The sequence below is a fragment of the Myotis brandtii genome, unplaced genomic scaffold (assembly GCF_000412655.1).
Source record: "Myotis brandtii unplaced genomic scaffold, ASM41265v1 scaffold470, whole genome shotgun sequence".
NCBI classification, from domain to species: domain Eukaryota; kingdom Metazoa; phylum Chordata; class Mammalia; order Chiroptera; family Vespertilionidae; genus Myotis; species Myotis brandtii.
In genome coordinates, this window is record NW_005367953.1 from 2,662,159 (window position 1) to 2,680,838 (window position 18,680).

Here is an 18,680-nt window from a genome sequence, read left to right on the forward strand (position 1 = left end):
TAATATATATATTTTTTATTGATTTCAGAGGGGAAGCGAGAAGGAAATAGAGAGATAGAAACATCAATGATGAGAGAAAATCATTGATTGGCTGCCTCCTGCATGACTCCTACTGGGGATCGAGCCTGCAACCCATACATGTACAACTCTGCAACCCCATCATGCCGTTGACCAGAATCAAACCTGGAACCCTTCAGTCCACAGACCAACGTTCTATCCACAGAGCCAAACCGGCTAGGGCTTTTTTTTTTTTTTTTTTTAAGATAAAACTCAGTGTTGGCAAGTCCGTGGGTTGACAGACACTCCTATGGGGACTCGTGGTAACATGAATTGCCCATCCATCTGGAAAATAATTTAGAAATAATCCAAAGAGCCTTACATTTAATACCAGTTTCAAGAATCTGATTTGAGTAAATAATTTGGATGTGACAAAGGCTTATGTGCAAAGATGTTCATTGTGGTATCAATAGGAAACATTAAAAATGACCTGTAAATGCCATAAGGCAAAGGTTAAGCACATGTTGGCAGTCTGTCAGCAGGTAAAAAAAAATCCTGTTTATGAAGATTGCCTGCCTCCAACCCCACACTTTTATGGGAAGGTTGTATTTACTTATTTTAAAATGATTTTTATATTATTTTTTGAAGAGATGATATACTCATATCACAAAATTAAGAAGAAATTAAGGAGTAATGGATGGAAAGTATTTCCCCTGGGTACTCCGTAGTATCCCCATGGAAGTAGTTTCTGGTTTCTTGTATATCTTTTTAGAGCTTTTATTCACTTATAGGCAAATATGTGTGTTTTGGAAACAGACATTAGCAAACTATACATTCCATTCTCTATTTTTTCTACTTAATGGGTCTTGGACATTGTTTCATATTCTGCCATTAAGGGGCTTCCTTCATCTTTTTTTATGGCTGTGTGTTTGTTGTAAAGATCCTATATGTAATTTATTTAACCAGTTCCCAAGCGATGGATGTTCTCAGGCTTCTGCTGTCACACAGTGCTGCAAGGACCAGCCTTATACTCTGGGAGGTTTCCGTGATGAGCATAAGGGCTTATGTGATTTGTCATGCTTGCAGCTTTGATAGAGCAAACATGATTCTGTGTGGCTGCATTGAAGATAAAAGGGCTGGAAGTCTGCCAGAGTGGTGACAGTGGTTATAGTCATCTTTCTAGTTTTCAAAATTTCCATGTATGGTAATTATGATACATTTATGATCTGAAAAGAAATATATATATATATATATTTAAATATATTTTTACTAGAGGCTCAGTGCATGAAATTCGTGCACAGGTAGGGTTCCTAGTGGCTCCCAGCCGGCCGGGGCCTCCCTTCCCCAGCTGCTGGCTGCCCACCAGGGCCTCCCTTCATTCCGCACTGCCCCCTGGTGGTCAGCGCACATAATAGCGAGCAATCAAACTCCTGAGGGGACACTTTGCATATTAGACTTTTATATATATAGATTGATTTCAGAGAGGAAGGGAGAGATACATGGGACCCTTCAGTCTGCAGGCTGACGCTCTATCCACTGAGCCAAACCACTTAGGGCAGAAAATATATATTTTTTAAAGAACATAATATTAATCTATGCATGGTCTTGGGATAACTTTGACCTCATTAATGCAATTAATGTTTATTGCGTGTCAGATGATCTAATAGGTGATACTTGATCTAAATAAGGCATAGTCCTTGTCCTCAAGGACTTTATAAGCCTATAGATTCCTTACATTTAAGAGGAGAGGCAAGTGGGAGATAAGTATAATAGAACATGGTAAGTACTGTGATGGGTGGAGAATAGGATAGTGAGCCCCTAAGCTAGCCAGAGAAAGTAAATCCAGGGCCTCCCAGAAAAGCAATTGAAGTTTAGATTTCAGGGCAGCGAGGCAGACATTTAAAATAGGCATTTTAAATAAGTGAAAGCTTAGTGTCCTAGCCGGTTTGGCTCAGTGGATAGAGCATCGGCCTGGGCCTGCAGACCAGAGGGTCTCTGGTTCGATTCCAGTCAAGGGCACCATATCTTGGTTGCAGGCTCTTCCCTGGCCCCGGCCCTAGGTGGGGCACGTGCAGGAGGCAACCAATCGATGTGCTTCTCTCACATTAATGTTTCTCTCTGTCTTTCCCTCTCTCTTCCACTCTCCCTAAAAGTCAATGGAAAAATATCCTCGAGTGAGGATTAACAACAACAAAATAATAATAATAAAAATATGAAAGCTTGGGATGGGAGAATGTGTCCTATTTGGGGAACTGTATGGCTTTAGCACAGCTGGAGGCACAGTATGAGGGGGGCTGGGGTGGTGGAGCGGAAGTGGGAAGAGACTGTTCCTGATAGGGAGATGGACTTTAGATGGGCAGCTACAGTAGTGACCCAGACACCAAAGGGTTTTAAGCAGGGAAGTGTTATCAGCTGCACTGGCCTCCCTGGGGAGGAGGATGAGGAGGGGAGGGCAGAGGTGGAGGAGGCAGTTCCTGCCAGAAGGAGGCAGAGCCAGCACATCATCTGAAGGGAGTTTAGGATGCCTAGACCAAAGGGGGTCTGGCAGTGGGTGCCGCAATGGCGGCTTCCCTGTGCCTAGCTAGCTGTGTGAGCGTGGCCAGAAAGATGTGTGGCTGGGAGCTCCGCCTTTCTGGTTGGTCTGGTTTTGACCAGGGTTTGTGAGCCATCACTCCTTGCTTCACTGCTTTGGTTGCCCTTGATTAAAATCACCAGAGTTCCTATAAGGATCAGAGACATTGTGTCTATCATTAAGGTTGGGGTCATAACAGCTTTTGTAGTGTGTTAATTAATGAACCAATGTCCCGCAGCTATGCAAAGTGATCCAGGACAGGGCGTCTGGAATCCCCACTGGGTCCTGTGCGCCTTTGTTCTGAAAATGAAAGCTAGCAGACTGATTAACTTGACATGCATTAAATGAACACGCTTAAGCATGCCTCTCGCCTCCCCCTGTCCTCAGGACCTGGCCATGCACTCATTGAGCAGTGGAATCCTGTAGGCCTGGTTGGCATCATCACTGCGTTCAACTTCCCTGTGGCGGTGTATGGCTGGAACAACGCCATCGCAATGATCTGTGGGAATGTCTGCCTATGGTGAGACCTGCTCACTTTTTTCCAGTAATAGTTGATAAAAGTAGCCATTGTTAGGAACTAGCAAAAGTATTTTAAATGTATTGAAATCTGTTCTACTACTCTAATCTTTCTTTTTTTGTTAAGATTTTTAGAGAGAAAGGTAGGGAGAGGGAGAGAGAAACATCGGTGTGAGGAAAACATCCATTGGCTGCCTCCTGCACTCCCCTTAGTGGAGATTGAGCCTACAACCTGTTCTTGTACCCTGAAGGAGTTGAACCAGCAACCTTCTGGTGCATGGGATGATCCCCAACCAACTGAGCCACACGGGCTAGGGTTCTACTCTTTGTGTTAACATATTAAGTCATATTGGCTAGTTGTGAAATGCCGACTTTGAATTATTATGTATTTTACCATTGGTAACATTTTGTTTTTGACTTCTTTTTTTGACATAGCGTTGTCCGTCCAGTTGTTTCCACCCCAAGGAGAGTACTGTAATTAAATTCTGACACTGACTTCCTGTGTTTAGTGTCAGGTTCCTCATGTATAAGGGCTCAGACTTCCACAAGACTGGCTCCACTTCAGATGCAAGCTGCAAGTACCCCAGGTCCCCAGGACATCTGACCAGCCATCTGTAAATTTGGGGGTTCCCATGAACTCTCAGCTTCAATAATTCATTAGAATGACCCAGGGGACTCAAGAAACCGCAGTACTCAATGATTATAGCTTTTTTTTTTTTTAATTGATTTTTTACAGAGAGGAAGGGAGAGGGATAGAGAGCCAGAAACATCGATGAGAGAGAAACATCTATCAGCTGCCTCCTGCACACCCCCCACCAGGGATGTGCCCGCAAACAAGGTACATGCCCTCTTGACCGGACAAACCAGGGACCCTTCAGTCTGCAGGCCGAGGCTCTATCCACTGAGCCAAACTAGTTAGGGCAGCTTTTTTATAAAGGATCCACATAGGGAAAGGTCTAGAAGTGTCCCAGACAGTGTCCCAGACGCAGAGCCTCCAGCCCTCTCCCAGTGGAGTTGGGGTATGGCACCCTCCCAATCAGGAGTCTCCACTGAGCTTTGGTGTCCAGAGTTTTTTATTGAGGTTTTATTCCATAGGCATTATTGATGGAATCATTGGACGTGATTGAACTCAATCTTGATTTCTCTTTCCTGTGGTTGGTCTTTCTGGTGACCAGCAACCAGCCCCCATCTTGAAGCTATCTAGTAGACACAAGTCACCTTGTTAGCATAACAAACACACTTTTGTCACTCAGAATCCCAGGGTGGGTTTGTTTTGGTAATCTTCACCTGAGGCTATTTTTTCCTTTGATTTTTAGAGAGAGTGGAAGGGAGGGAGGGAGAGAAAAGCATCAATATGAGAGAGACACCGCTTGGTTGCCTCCCACACTGTCCTGACCAGGGCCAGGATGGAACTGGCATCTTGGAACCTGCAACCCAGGTGCGGCCCTTGACTGGGAATCAAACCCGGGACTCTTTGGTCCGAGGGCTGATGCTCTAACCACTGCTCAGTGGCCCAAGGTATTTGAAAGCTCTATGCCAGAAACAAAGACCAGTTAAATAATCTTTATTGTACTACATTCCCCAAACAGAAAACTAAATAAGTAACTAGGAGAAAAAAAAGGAACTTTCGATAAGTCACAACATTCTTTTTAAAGTTTGACTCTCTTTTCTTCAATAAGAATTTGATAGTGAATTTCTAAGTTATTCTGAAGCCCTTGGCCAGTGTTCCCATTGATGCATTAAATTTTACATTTTATGAACTATTTGATAGGACAAGTGAAGTGGGAAAATCTCAGCCTCTTATAGATGACAAAACACTGATTCCAGCTTTCCTGTTCAGTGGAAGAACTAGATTTGTCCTTGCCTGTTTTGCATCTTACCACTAGTTATAGGCTGGTCTAAATGTAGTCAGTTGACTGTACTCAAAGACTGTCTACAAAGCAATGCTTAGGTGGGAGGATTAATCATTTGGCACCGTGTTGCCAAAGGGACCTGTGCTTTCTGGCAGCTCACAAGCCTTCCAACGTAAATCATGTTGATTTCCGCTTCACTCAGTTCCTATGATTGGCAGATATTAATGCAACAGTTCCTATGAGCCGTACAGCAAGCAGGTTAAAAATTGCTTTTTGTCGTTTTTATATTTATGAAAGTTTTGTAGTCTGCTAGGTCCCAGAGACACCACGCTGAAGGACAGGTTCCTATTTCAGTTATGAGAGGCTCAGTTGTCTAAAAAGACTTGCTTCTGCTTGATAATAAAAGGTCTTTATGATTTCCACCAAATTAAATTGCCTTTTTTTTTTTTAACCCTGTAAAGGAAAGGAGCTCCAACAACTTCCCTCATCAGTGTGGCTGTCACAAAGTGAGTATGTGTGGCTTTCTTTTTCCTGGGTGTGGAGAAATCTCAAGGGTGACTGACAGGCACTGAATTTTAATGTGATGTAAAAGTCTCATCTTTCAGGTGGGATTTGGCTAACCTCTTTCTTTTTGACTGTAATAGCACTTTATGTTGTTTTGCAGCTTACAGAGCTCTTTCAGAGCCACATCATTTAACTTGGTAGAAACATGGCTGATACAGATTTAAGTGTTGAAATCGAACTCTTATGAACATTATTGTCACTTGCAAAAGAGAAGCAAATCCAGCACAGAGAAAATTTTCTTGCAGTTTTGGGGCTCTATTTTTATTTTTATTTATTTATTTTATTTTTTATTTTTTAAAATATATTTTATTGATTTTTTACAGAGAGGAAGGGAGAGGGATAGAGAGTTAGAAACATCGATGAGAGAGAAACACCGATCAGCTGCCTCCTGCACACCCCCCACTGGGGACATGCCCACAACCAAGGTACATGCCCCCGACCGGAATCGAACCTGGGACCCTTTGGTCCGAAGGCCGACGCTCCATCCACTGAGCCAAACCCGTCAGGGCAAGGGGCTCTATTTTTAAACTATTCAACATGTTAGTGGTTTTGTTTTCTACCCAGCGAATTCTTTTATTGCGTTTGTTTAATAGACTATTAGCAAAGCAGAAAGAAATATTATTCCAGGGATTCTTCTCACACTATCTAAAATGTATTTTATCTTTTGTTTAAAAATTGTTTTATTTACTCATATTTGAAAACTTCACAACTGATTGTGTCATAAAATCAATGTTAATAATTTGTCACTCTGGAATTCAGAGATCGTATACAAGAGCCTACCTTTCCATGTGAGTGAGGATGCATCCTTTATGCTTGGTTGATTTTGTTGGGGAAATTGGGGTATCCCTCTCCCCACTGAGTGCTGGGAGTGGAGTCCTTATGATATCTAGAGAAAACGAATTTTCTGAGGTTTGCACGGGATGATGAGTGATTTTTATTTGCATAGAATTATATCATGGGCTTTCCAAAGCCCCTTTTCCCTTAGTCCAGTTATGGAAGTGTAACTGAGGTTTCAGTAGAACTAGAAGCAAAGCCAGTGTCCAGAATTTCCCTTCCATGTTGCAGCCGGGTCCAGTCAGCATCAGGCTAGTTACAGTTTGTTAGTCCATTGTGTGTGGGGGTCCACATGGCCGTGGCCACGGGAGAATGCCAGGAAGCAGGAGTGAGAGCCCAGGAAGCAGGAATCAACCAGGAGAGTGAACTCCTTTGTTTAGGGGATTGAATATCCCACATCTTTGTGTGCTTGCAGTGGCCATGCCCGTTCTGGCCATTGACCTGTTCCCAGGAGTGACTGACAGTCAAGTACCCTCCGACGTTGTCCCCAGTTCATCACCCCAACTTTACTGGGCATGCGTCTATTTCCTCTCTGTCCCGTCTTTTCCCCCAGCCATCTGCAGGGGATAGACTGGTGTCTCCTGGTGAAGCTGCCCAATGATATGCCTATAATATTTGGCCTTCCCTTTACTCCTTTCCTGTTATTAATAAGTAGGATAATTGCAATGGTATCATGCTCATGGTTTGCATTCTCTGATTTAAGAATTGTTGTAGAGAGCTTGTGGTGGAGCCTATATATAAGAGGGTCCTCAATATTAGAAGATCATTTATGGCAGCGGTTCTCAACCTGTGGGTCGCGACCCCTTTGGGGATCAAACGACCCTTTCACAGGGGTCGCCTAAGACCATCGGAAAACACATACATAATTACATATTGTTTTTGTGATTAATCACTATGCTTTAATTATGTTCAATTTGTAACAATGAAATTGGGGGTCACCACAACATGAGGAACTGTATTAAAGGGTCGCGGCATTAGGGAGGTTGAGAACCACTGATTTATGGGATACTGGTTTAGGAATTGAAAAGTGAGCTGAAAAAGAGAAAAGAATAAAAAAAAGAATAAAAAAAAGAGACAATAGTATTTACTTGGAAGGAATGTGTGATACTGAGCAAAATATATCCTTCAAGGTAGGGGTGTTTGAATGAAATATTACTTATTACTCTGATATACAAAACATAAAAATGATGAGATTCCCCAGGCAATTTTTTTCAAAATTGAAAACTTAGAACTGGCTTGCCAATTTAAGCAACTGGTTTAAAATACTGTCGGGTTGTTTTGTTTTGTTTTTAATTACTGTCAGTTTTGATATTAGTTTTAAATGTTCTAAGTTATTGTTGCTTTGAGCTGCTTTATAATTAGTATATGCTTTAAACATTTCAAAGGGTTTGAAATGCTCACATAGGAACACAGCTGATATTTTAAGTAATTGAGAATATCTTATTTTGCAGTGGAAGACAATGAGTAAGATGATGCTAAATTCAGCAAGGGTGCTGCCATATCTAACAGATCTTAAATTCACTTAAACGTTCAGACTCATAAGATGAACATAGGCCACATATCATACCCCTATTTAGAAGGATATGCTAATTTGCCAGGAGGATAGCATTAGGTACTTCTCTTCAATTGGTGTCCTTGTAACAGTTTGCACAGGGGTAAGGAGATGAGACCTAGATGGACAGAAGTGGGGGTTGCCCTGACTTATACCCTAATGCCCCATAGGAGCCAGACTACCTTGTACCAATTCTATTGACAGAGCTTTCAGCTTCCCATAAGGGACATACAGTTACAAGAGTCACTGCACTCAGGGAAGGCCAAAAAGTATGAGGTCCCTATTTATCGTTCTCAGAAGGTTATTGTAGTCCAGACGCAGTTGGCCAGTCAGGGGTCATTTTTACCGTAAGCCATGTTGTCTGTGTAGGTAGTGTGGTTGACACTCTGACATTTATCAGGGGACCTGGGTAACAAAACTAGACAGTTAACCTAAGGTTAGATTCTCATGCATTAGGGGGAAAGGATTTTGTTAACCTGTACCCATGGGCACAAAGCAAAATCATTACCCTTCAAGGACAGCCACTTTCCTTGTGCAGACAGGATGTACACCCTAAGTCCCTGGAAAGAATTGTACAATTGGACACCTCGTCTCAGACATGACAGCTGTAGTGTGTGATCCTTGTTGGATGGAAAAAAGAAAATCACTATAAAGAATATTTTTTATTAAGTTTATTGGGGTGACATTGTTTAATAACATTATATAAGTTTCAAGTGCACAATTCTATAATACGTCACCTGTATATTGCATTGTGTGTTCACCACCCAAAACCTAGTCTCACTTCACCATAAATCTGACCCCCCTTTATCTCTTCATTCTCCCCTCCCCTCTCCCGCTCTGGTACCCACCCTTCTGTTGTCTGTGTCTATAAGTTTGTTGTTTTGTTCATCCTTTTGTTGCTTTCTGTTTTATATCACACATGTGAGTGAAATCATACGATTCTTGTTTATAAAGGACATCTTTTGGGGGGACAATTGGAGTATTTACTTACATTCGCAATGGAATCTTTTATGGAAATGGGTATAGGATTTGGACCTTCTTTGAAATCTAAACTAAACCAGTTAGAAAGTAGCCAGCAAGTTGGGATGATGGATGAGAAGAACCTTGGCTCTATTTAGGCCCATGCTCCTCAGGAAGCTCAAAACGAAGAACCCTGTTTCAGAGAAAACAGAATGACTCAAGCCATTTTTATAATTCGAAATAAGATTGAGTCAGCATTGAGCTGTGATTATTTTAACTATTACAGTGTAAGTTGTGGGAGACTGGGGAAAAGCTGTGCTGTTCGCAGTGCTTCAACCTGGAAGTGCTGATATGTCCTGACTGTGAAAGGTTTGATGTGAAGGCAGCCTGCAATAGTCCTGGACTTTAGAATTTTGTAGGCAGGTCCAGATCCCTCAGCTGTATCTCCTCACGACCTACTGTAGGTTTGGGGGACACTGGCTCTGCTTTGCAGAGATGTGGTGAACCTTCTCATTTGCTGATGGGGATGCCCTTTCACTTCTTTGTCTTTCTAGGTTTTATTTCTTTTTAAAATTTCTTTACCATCATTTTAATGGATTTGTAGCAACAGACCAAAAAAAACACAAAAAACAAAAAATGCCCTGTGTTCAGTTAACCATCTTGAATCATATATGTCCTCATAGCTTGGCAGAAAATACTTGAAAACAATGATTACTTGAACTATCTGACCAATGCTTTATATCTTTTATTTATTTTTCAGGTTTAAAAAAAATGTTTTAATTGCTTTTTTAGAGAGAGAGAAAGGGAGAGGGATAGAACGATAGAAACATAAATGAGAGAACATTGACCGGCTGCCTCCTGCACGCCCCCTGCTGGGGATCAAGCCCAAAACCTGGACAAGTGCCCTGACCTGGAATTGAACCAGTGACCTCCTGTTGCATGGGTCACCTCTCAACCACTGAGCAACACTGGCTGGGCTGTGTGTTTGTTTGTTTAAATTCTTTTTAAGATTCCCTTAGGGAAAAAAGAGTTCTACTTTTAAGTGTTTGAAAACCTCATTTCTGTTATGTGAAGAGAAATCCAGGCCTGGATGTTTGAGGGGAGGAAGAGAGAGTTAGGTGGATGAAGTTTTTAAAAAACCCTAAGAATGAAATTGCTCCCTTAGCAGTAATTGCTGTTCCTTTCTAGGATAATAGCCAAGGTTCTGGAGGGCAACAAGCTGCCTGGCGCGATTTGTTCCTTGACTTGTGGTGGAGCAGATATTGGGTAAGTCAGCATGTGCAGAGTATCTTTCTGTTGAAGGACCCCAGGCTGATCGACTAGAACCATCTGTCCTAGAACTAAACGCAGTGCAGCTGGAGTGAGCATGGTTTTTTGGAATCATTATCATTATGGATCTCATTGGGCTCTGCCTTTATTAGTGCATAGCCTCTGTTGGAGGATGAGTAAGATACTGCCTTTTTAATTGCCCAGAGCTACTATTATAAGGCGTTTATCTCCTACAATAACAAGCTGCTGTAATGGTGGGCAGTCCGTGGCCTGCTGACACTTGATTTATAAAGGTGCATGCTTACAGAGCAGAGCTGGGGAATTGGAGTCTGGTGTCTCACCGCGCCGCCCCCCCCCAACCCCCAGACCAAGAACCTAGTCTATTGGTCTGCGTTCTTCAGCCAGCCAAAACGGGGAACCTTGTGAATACAGCTTCTTTATTTAAATTTATTCAGTGTTTTTTTTAGAGTATTCACAGTGTTGTACAACCATCACCATTACCTTATTCCAAAACATTTGGGGGGCGGGGGGGGCGGAGCAAAAGAAACCCTGTAACTATTAGCAGTCATTTCCTATCTTCCCCTTAGCAATGACTAAACTACTTTCTGTTTCCATGGATTTGCCTACTTGAGACATTTCATAAAATCAAATCATGCAACATGAGGCCTTTGTGTCTGGCTTATTCTCTTAGCATAATGTCACAGCCTCTTTTTAAGCTGGAACTGACTATATAATTGCTCAGAAGCATGATGAATGAGGTTGTTGTTATCAGCTTAGACTTTGACTAGGTGAGGTTTCATAGGGGTCTTATTGGTGTAGTTCAAATGTTAGTCTCCCTCTATTTTTACCTGCATACTTACTCAACTTACTGGGCTATCTCAAAAATGAGCAATTAGTACTCCTTTTATTAAATAAGTGAAATATACTAGTATGCATAGTGAATTATCTACATGTATTAAAACATGAGTATAATATCCTTTGACCAGTTTGTTCTTAATCTTCTGGGTATCCTTGTCTCTGGCCTTAGATTAGCTCAAAGAATTGCATTAGTGTGTAGGTGTGCATTACGGAACCGCTGCCTTGGGTATCCGTGCCTGTGTTTGCTGGGCTGAATCTGGGGAGGCCTACATGGCTACATTCATCAAGCTGTTCATGCTCTATATTGGACTGATACTGTGACTGTCTGGTTGGCCCACACCAAGCCTTTTGAAGCGCCAAACTGAGCAAATCAATAGTGTCTGGTCTACGTTCCTTAGAAGCAACTGGAACTCCTAGCATAGCCTTTATAAATCATCTTCTACGAAGGATACTAAGGATGTTTCCTACAGCCTAGCCTTTTAATTCTTGAAGAATTAGTAGTTTAAGAGTCTGTAAAATAACTGGGAATCTCATCGAGGAAATGCTAAGGTCACATTGTCAGTCACCCATTTAGGGCAGAAAGGACTATCATTCTTAGCAATGTCCTCAAATTGATTTCTGTTTAATAGAGAGCTCAGAAGAGGTTAGCCTATTGTATTACATGGTTCTACTTGTGAAAATCGAGTTCATTTTCATGAAGACCTTCCCTTGCTCTCCTGTAACTTAGACTGCCTTTCCAAGAGCCCATGTCAGGGTTTTCTGGGCGGTACCACTAGGTGGCGCCATTGCTGGGTTTCTCTGAGTGACCTGTCTGTTCTGCAGCACAGCGATGGCCAAGGATGAGCGAGTGAACCTGCTGTCCTTCACCGGGAGCACTCAGGTGGGGAAACAAGTGGCCCTGATGGTGCAGGAGAGGTTTGGTAAGTGTTGGCTTTCTAATGATTTTGATTCCCGCAGAGGTATGGATGTGAAATCGAAAAGTTTTTTGTTTTGTTTTTCTTGACCCTTTCCATGGAGATATCAGCCATGTTTATCTGAATGTCCAAGTAAAAGAAAAGGGTACAGTTATTAGTGGGTTAATATTAGGTAATTGCAAATTTAAATAGCATAATTTGGGAAAGAATGTCATTTTTCTCTCTAAATGACTGTAATAAAATCATATCAAATGTATCAAGTTCTGTCAGGCCTATTTGGCAAATTAAAAAAAGAAAACTCACAATTTAGATAGGAATATAGGACCTACAGAGAATGTGGAATAGAAGATTTAAATCTGTTCCCTCATTTATATAAACATAGCTTTGTACACTCTACTTTGTGGCTGATTACAGAGGGTTTGAAAGGGTAATATTGACAAATTTCTGGCTATTGATAGGTAATCCAGCCCTTTTGTTTGGGGGGCATTGCTTTTATTTATTTATTTAAATGGGTTTTTGTTGATTTTTTTAAGAGAGGAAGGGAGAGGAATAGAGAGATAGAAACATCGATGAGAGAGAAATATCATCAATTGGCTGCCTCCTACACACTCCCTACCAGATATTTAGCCCACAACCCAGGCATATGCCCTGACCGGGAAGCAAACCATGACCTCCTGGTTCATAGGTTGATGCTCAGCCACGCTGGCTGGGCTCCTGTTCCCTTCTTTTTTTTTTTTTTTTTAATATATTTTATTGATTTTTCACAGAGAGGAAGGGAGAAGGATAGAGTTAGAAACATGGATGAGAGAGAAACATCCATCAGCTGCCTCCTGCACACCCCCCACTGGGGATGTGCCCGCAACCAAGGTACATGCCCTTGACCGGAATCGAACCTGAGACCCTTCAGTCCACAGGCCGACGCTCTATCCACTGAGCCAAACTGGTCAGGGCTCCTGTTCCCTTCTTATTTGAAGTAGTAGTTAGTTGTTCTCTCTTAAGTAGTACTGTTAGTTAAATGGATTATGATAAAAAAAGAAAAATACTCTATCTTAAGTTATAGGTGCTTTTCATGGAGAAGAGAGGAAGGGAGAGGAATAGAGAGATAGAAACATCGATGAGAGAGAAATATCATCAATTGGCTGCCTCCTACACACTCCCTACCAGATATTTAGCCCACAACCCAGGCATATGCCCTGACCGGGAAGCAAACCATGACCTCCTGGTTCATAGGTTGATGCTCAGCCACGCTGGCTGGGCTCCTGTTCCCTTCTTTTTTTTTTTTTTTTTAATATATTTTATTGATTTTTCACAGAGAGGAAGGGAGAAGGATAGAGTTAGAAACATGGATGAGAGAGAAACATCCATCAGCTGCCTCCTGCACACCCCCCACTGGGGATGTGCCCGCAACCAAGGTACATGCCCTTGACCGGAATCGAACCTGAGACCCTTCAGTCCACAGGCCGACGCTCTATCCACTGAGCCAAACTGGTCAGGGCTCCTGTTCCCTTCTTATTTGAAGTAGTAGTTAGTTGTTCTCTCTTAAGTAGTACTGTTAGTTAAATGGATTATGATAAAAAAAGAAAAATACTCTATCTTAAGTTATAGGTGCTTTTCATGGAGGGGGCTGGCTGCAGGAGTGTGGTTAGGGAGCAGAGAGAGAATTGGAAAGATGTAGGAAGTGTAGGTCCCTTCTCTTCTGCCGCACAGCACTTGAAGCCAGGCAGGAGGAGCTGATGTGAGGTGTGGAATCTTCTGTTCCCTCCCCTTCTCTTGCCATCTCGGGTAGTGCTCTGCCATAGCCAGCAAGCTGTCACCAAATCAGGGCTGCAGCAGAGACTGGGGCTGACGGGGCACTCAGTGACTTGGTAAGAGCAGCCCTCTCCCCTTATCAGCACTCATTGATGCGTGACTGTTTCAGAGCGTGCAAGTGAGGACCTCTCCTGCTGTCACATACACTCCTGATACCACAAGTAAATAAAAGTGATTTGCGTAAAGCTGATTTTAAAGTGCATTTAAGGAAAAATAAATGTATGTTAAAATGGTGTGGCAAACACAGCTCTAAAATTGAGGCAAATAAATTTCAAATCTTTATGCTGGGAGTGTAAGGTCAGAGTGGCATTCATAGCCTGCTGTGTAATTGCCTGGAATGTAAGCTGGCAACGTATACACTAGCCCTAATATTCATGCCCTTTGGCCCTGACCTACATAGGTAAGAGGTAGATATTCAACAGTCCATATATTCAACACTAGGGAAGTAGCTAAATAAAATTTGGTACATCATCATGATGGATACTATGCAGTAAAAAAAATATTTTTATTGATTTCAGAGAGGAAGGGAGAGGGCGAGAGAGATAGAAACATCAATGATGAGAGAGACTCATTGATTGGTTGCCTCCTGCATGCTCCTACTGGGGATCGAGCCTGCAGCCCAGGCATGTGCCCTGACTGGGAATTGAACCCAGGACCTCTTGGTCCTTGGGATGATGCTCAATCCACTGAGCAATCACAGCCGGGTGATTTCTTTTTTTTTTAACAGCTAATAATTTAAGGAGCGGGTATAAGATATTAATCAGAAAATAAAGCAAAGTTAATTTGATAGTTTGATCTCAACTAAATGTAAACGCACAGGAAAAAGATTGGAAGGCACTATACCAAAGTATAAGGACAGATTTCATGGTGACCTATGGGCCATAGCTTTTTGCCTGCTTGATACATTTTGCTCTTTTTAAAAAATAATTTTCTACAATGAGCACATAATTTTTAAACCTTTTTATTGTGATAAGATGTATAAAAATTTACCATTTTAACTATTTTTAAGTGTGCAGTTCTATGGCATTAAGTATATTTACATTGTTGTATAGCCATCACCAATATCCATCTACAGAACTTTTTTTTTTTTGTCTTCTCAATGGACACTCTGTATCCATTAAAACTAACTCTCCATTTCTGCCTCCCCTGGCCCCTTGGCAACTACTCTTCTACTTTCTGTCCCTGTGGATTTGACTCTTTTAGGAAGCTCATATAACCAGAATCACAATATTTGTCCTTCTGTGACTGGCTCAAGTCATTTAACATAATGTCTTTAAGGTTCATCCATGTTGTAGAATTTCCATTCTTTTTAAGGTTGAATACTATTTCATTTTATATATATTCCAAATACACACACACACACACACACACACACACACACATACTAGTAGCCCTGCGCACGAATCAGTGCACCAGTAGCTCTCTGCGGGGCCTGGCCGCTCCGCGCCTGCTGCCCAGAGGCTCTCTGCAGCCTCTGGGCCGTGGAACGCTTGCCTCGTCGCCAGGGCAACGATGCAATCATGTCCCCCTCTCCACACCCCTGCTACTCCGTGCCTGCTGCCCAGAGGCCCTCTGAGGCCAGGGTAGGATGCTTGCCTCGTCGCCACGGCAATGAAGCAAGCGTTCTGCCAGGCCGCTCATGCTGCCCGCTCTCAGTGGCCACTCCCCCGGGACTGGGGGACTCTGGCAAGGCTGAGAGGACTGGGCGCCACCATCGTGTGGCTATGGGAACCGCCATCTTTGTGACGGAGTGATGGTTAATTTGCATATTACCCTTTTATTAGATAGGATTTTTTAGCCATTCATCCTTTAGTGGACACTTGGATTGCTTCCACCATTTAGCTGTTGTGAATAATGCTGCTGTGAACATGGGGTACAAATGTCTGTTTGAGTCCCGGCTTTTACTTCTTTTGGCCCTGTACCCAGCAGTTAAATTGCTAGATCATTCATATGGTAATTCTGTCTTTAATTTCTTGGGACATTGCCATATAGTTTTCCATAGTGGCTGCACCATTAACACTAACTGGGTTTTTTTTTGGATATAATGTCAAACTTAGAGAAAAGTTGTAAGACACACAGTAATTTCTATATAGCCTTAACCAGATTCACCAATTGCTTACATTTTTGCCCCATTTGTGTTATCATTTTCTCTTTCTCCAGTAGCACACACATACACACACACAAATGTACACTCACACATATGCACACACGTATATTGTGGTTGCATGTTATTTTGAACTATTTGAAAAGAATTGAAAACCTATGTTCCTTTACCACTAAGTATTTCAGTGTATTTCCTGAGAAACAAGTACATTGTGTCATATAACCACAGTATAATTATTAAAATCAGGAAATATTTCATTGATTCAATGTTCATGCTATGTTTTAAGTCAGAAAATAAATTAAAACATAACTGGGATAGATTATGATTTGAGGCCATCTGTCAGTGTTCATGAAATACTAAAATAGGCATTAATGTGTGTTTATATGTTTTTAGGGAGAAGCTTGTTAGAGCTTGGAGGAAATAATGCCATTATCGGTAAGGCTGCTCCCTGTTTTTGTTTTGTTTTCCATTAAGAATATCTTCGATAGCTGTCCTGAGTATATAGCATTTGTAGGAACTCGTCTGGTCTGTTTTTGTACGTGCCTAAGGCCTGACTCACATGTTCAGGAATTTTACTTATGAGATAGGACACATGGTTTGAAGGCAGAGATAATTAGGAAGGAAGGATGTTCCTGCTTGCAAAACGTAACCTGGGCTTAGAACCTGTGTGCAAGACTTCCTAACGTGGCATTGTTCCTTGTTTTCCCTTCTCCCATCTTCTGAAAACTGGCCACGTGTGTCTCTAGAAAAAGTAACTTCCATTAGATTTCAAAAACATTAGTTTGTCTTTCGTGGAATATTTGGTGCTTTTATAACTGAGAAGGAACACTCCCTTAAGGCATTTTAATCACTCACCTGTAGACTTGGTCATTACGTAAGTCTGTTTCTCAATTACTTGGCACAAAAGGAAATAGTCTACTAGTGTAACTGGATAATATAATGACCATCAGTAGGTTGAGACAATAAAAGCATGGGTTTTGTGATAAAAAGCACACTTGCTAATTTGTACATTGCCATCACCATCGTGTTTAAAGGCTTGCGCATTTGTGGTGTATGCCAGAAATTTTAAAAGTCGATGGCAAAGGGTTTATTCAAGATGAACTTCTAATGTCGTTAAAGAGTGAGTTCATTTAAAAATGTAGTTAGCACTCAGTGAGCACTGGGTGCTCAGCTGGTTTCATATGCGTTGTTTCATTTAATCCCCACAATAGCCCCACGAGGCAGACACCATTATTTATCTCATTGGAAGGTTACACTCTGAGGCTTAAAGTGAGCGTGGTATTTGCCCAAGTGACGGGCCAGGAGGTGGTGGAACCAGCATTGATATCCTGGGAGCCAGACCCCAGAATACTGCTCTTTCCTTACCTCCTTGCTATCACCCATTAGTATCCCAGACACTATCCCATTTTATGGCTGAGGAAATTGAGGCTTATAAAGGAAAAATAACACAACTAAAAAGTGGTGGAAATGGACAAGAACCCGTGGTCTGCTTGGTTGCACAAACCCCCTTCTTACCCATCATGCTAGTCTGGGAATGCTGTTAGTTTGGAAAAGGGACAATGGAAGATGTAGAGGGAATCATGTCTGTAAGTTTCTCTAAGGGGTAAGAAGGAAGGAATTACGAGTCATATAAAGGGAAGGGTTAATTTTCTAAAGACTGGGCTAGTTTTTCTCCTGAGGGTGAAAGAGGGGGAGGAAGGAATGCACAGAAGCAGAGGAATTGGAATGGCTGCATCGGTCCTTCAGAGGAGCAGAGGAAGCTGGGAAGGGCCCTCTGCGTGTGGTCACTACGTGGGGTGAGGTAATCCAGAGAAGGAGTGAAGAGTGCGAGGGGTTTCAGAAATTTGGACACACTTCTGTAGGAGCAACACGAGTATTTCGGGGCCTGGACTGGTGCAGGGTGGGGTAGATGCTAGCGAGCCAGTCTGCAGGGTGATGGTCCAAAGCTTCCCCCGCTCTCCACGTGCCCAAGGAAGATGGCATCAAGGTGGGCCTCGGGGTTGAGACTGGAGAGAAGGAAAGCTGACAAAAAGGATGGTGGTCTTAGAGAGGAGACCTCAAGGAGGCTGCAGAGCAAGCTTAGTATCAGGAACTGGGAGACACGAAAGGTGAAGAGGTCAGAGGAGTGAGAGCCTCCATGCACATCTGTCCTGGGATAAAGGCCATGGGGCCATCTCTCAATTCTCATGTAATCTTTTTAGCAAGTACCTTGTCTGCCTACTTCACAACACTGATGGGTGTGTGTTTGTGCTTCTCTAAGCTTTTGAGGATGCGGACCTCAGCTTAGTGGTTCCATCAGCTCTCTTTGCCGCCGTGGGGACAGCCGGCCAGAGGTGCACCACTGCGAGGCGCCTGGTGAGTGTGTGTGTATAGGCATGTGAGGTTGTCCTGCTCTTCACATTGTACCGGCAGGGAGGTGTCGTAGAAGTACTTCCTACCCATCATGCTAGGTGGCGAATAGTGTGGCCCTGTTCTCTTCTCAGCCAGGGACTGTCTTACCCTCCAGCCTAGGCTAAAAGCGGTTTCTCTCTAACTGGTTGGACTTGGACTGGGAGGTGAGACTGTTTTCAGTCCCACACCCAGCACAATATGTACAAAGTCCAATGCCACTTAGAGACTAAAGCAAGCTTAATATTTGACAAGTTCTAAAATTGTTAGCTAAAAGATAGACAGCCTTGGCTTTTACTTATAAAAGCATTTTAGAGATTTTAATTTTTGTCTTATAAGTCAAGTCTTAGATTTGACTTGATATGACATGGTTTATTGAAAAGCAAATGACTATGTATGTGCTTTCTCTCTTTATAAATAAATAAATACACACATAAATAAGACATTAATATTCTATATAATAAAAGGCTAATATGCAAATTGCCCCCTC

At 42.3% G+C, this 18,680-nt stretch overlaps 1 protein-coding gene across 1 annotated transcript in view; it reads left to right on the forward strand.

Annotated features, from left to right (window-relative positions):
- ALDH7A1 (aldehyde dehydrogenase 7 family, member A1) overlaps positions 1-18,680 on the forward strand; it is a 40,517-nt gene that overhangs the window by 8,521 nt on the left and 13,316 nt on the right. Inside the window, exons 6-11 of the mRNA XM_005875842.2 lie at positions 2,957-3,089; positions 5,400-5,444; positions 10,037-10,114; positions 11,798-11,895; positions 16,196-16,237; positions 18,063-18,157. Of these exons, the coding sequence (XP_005875904.1) occupies positions 2,957-3,089; positions 5,400-5,444; positions 10,037-10,114; positions 11,798-11,895; positions 16,196-16,237; positions 18,063-18,157 (491 nt within the window). The remainder of the gene's footprint in view (positions 1-2,956; positions 3,090-5,399; positions 5,445-10,036; positions 10,115-11,797; positions 11,896-16,195; positions 16,238-18,062; positions 18,158-18,680) is intronic.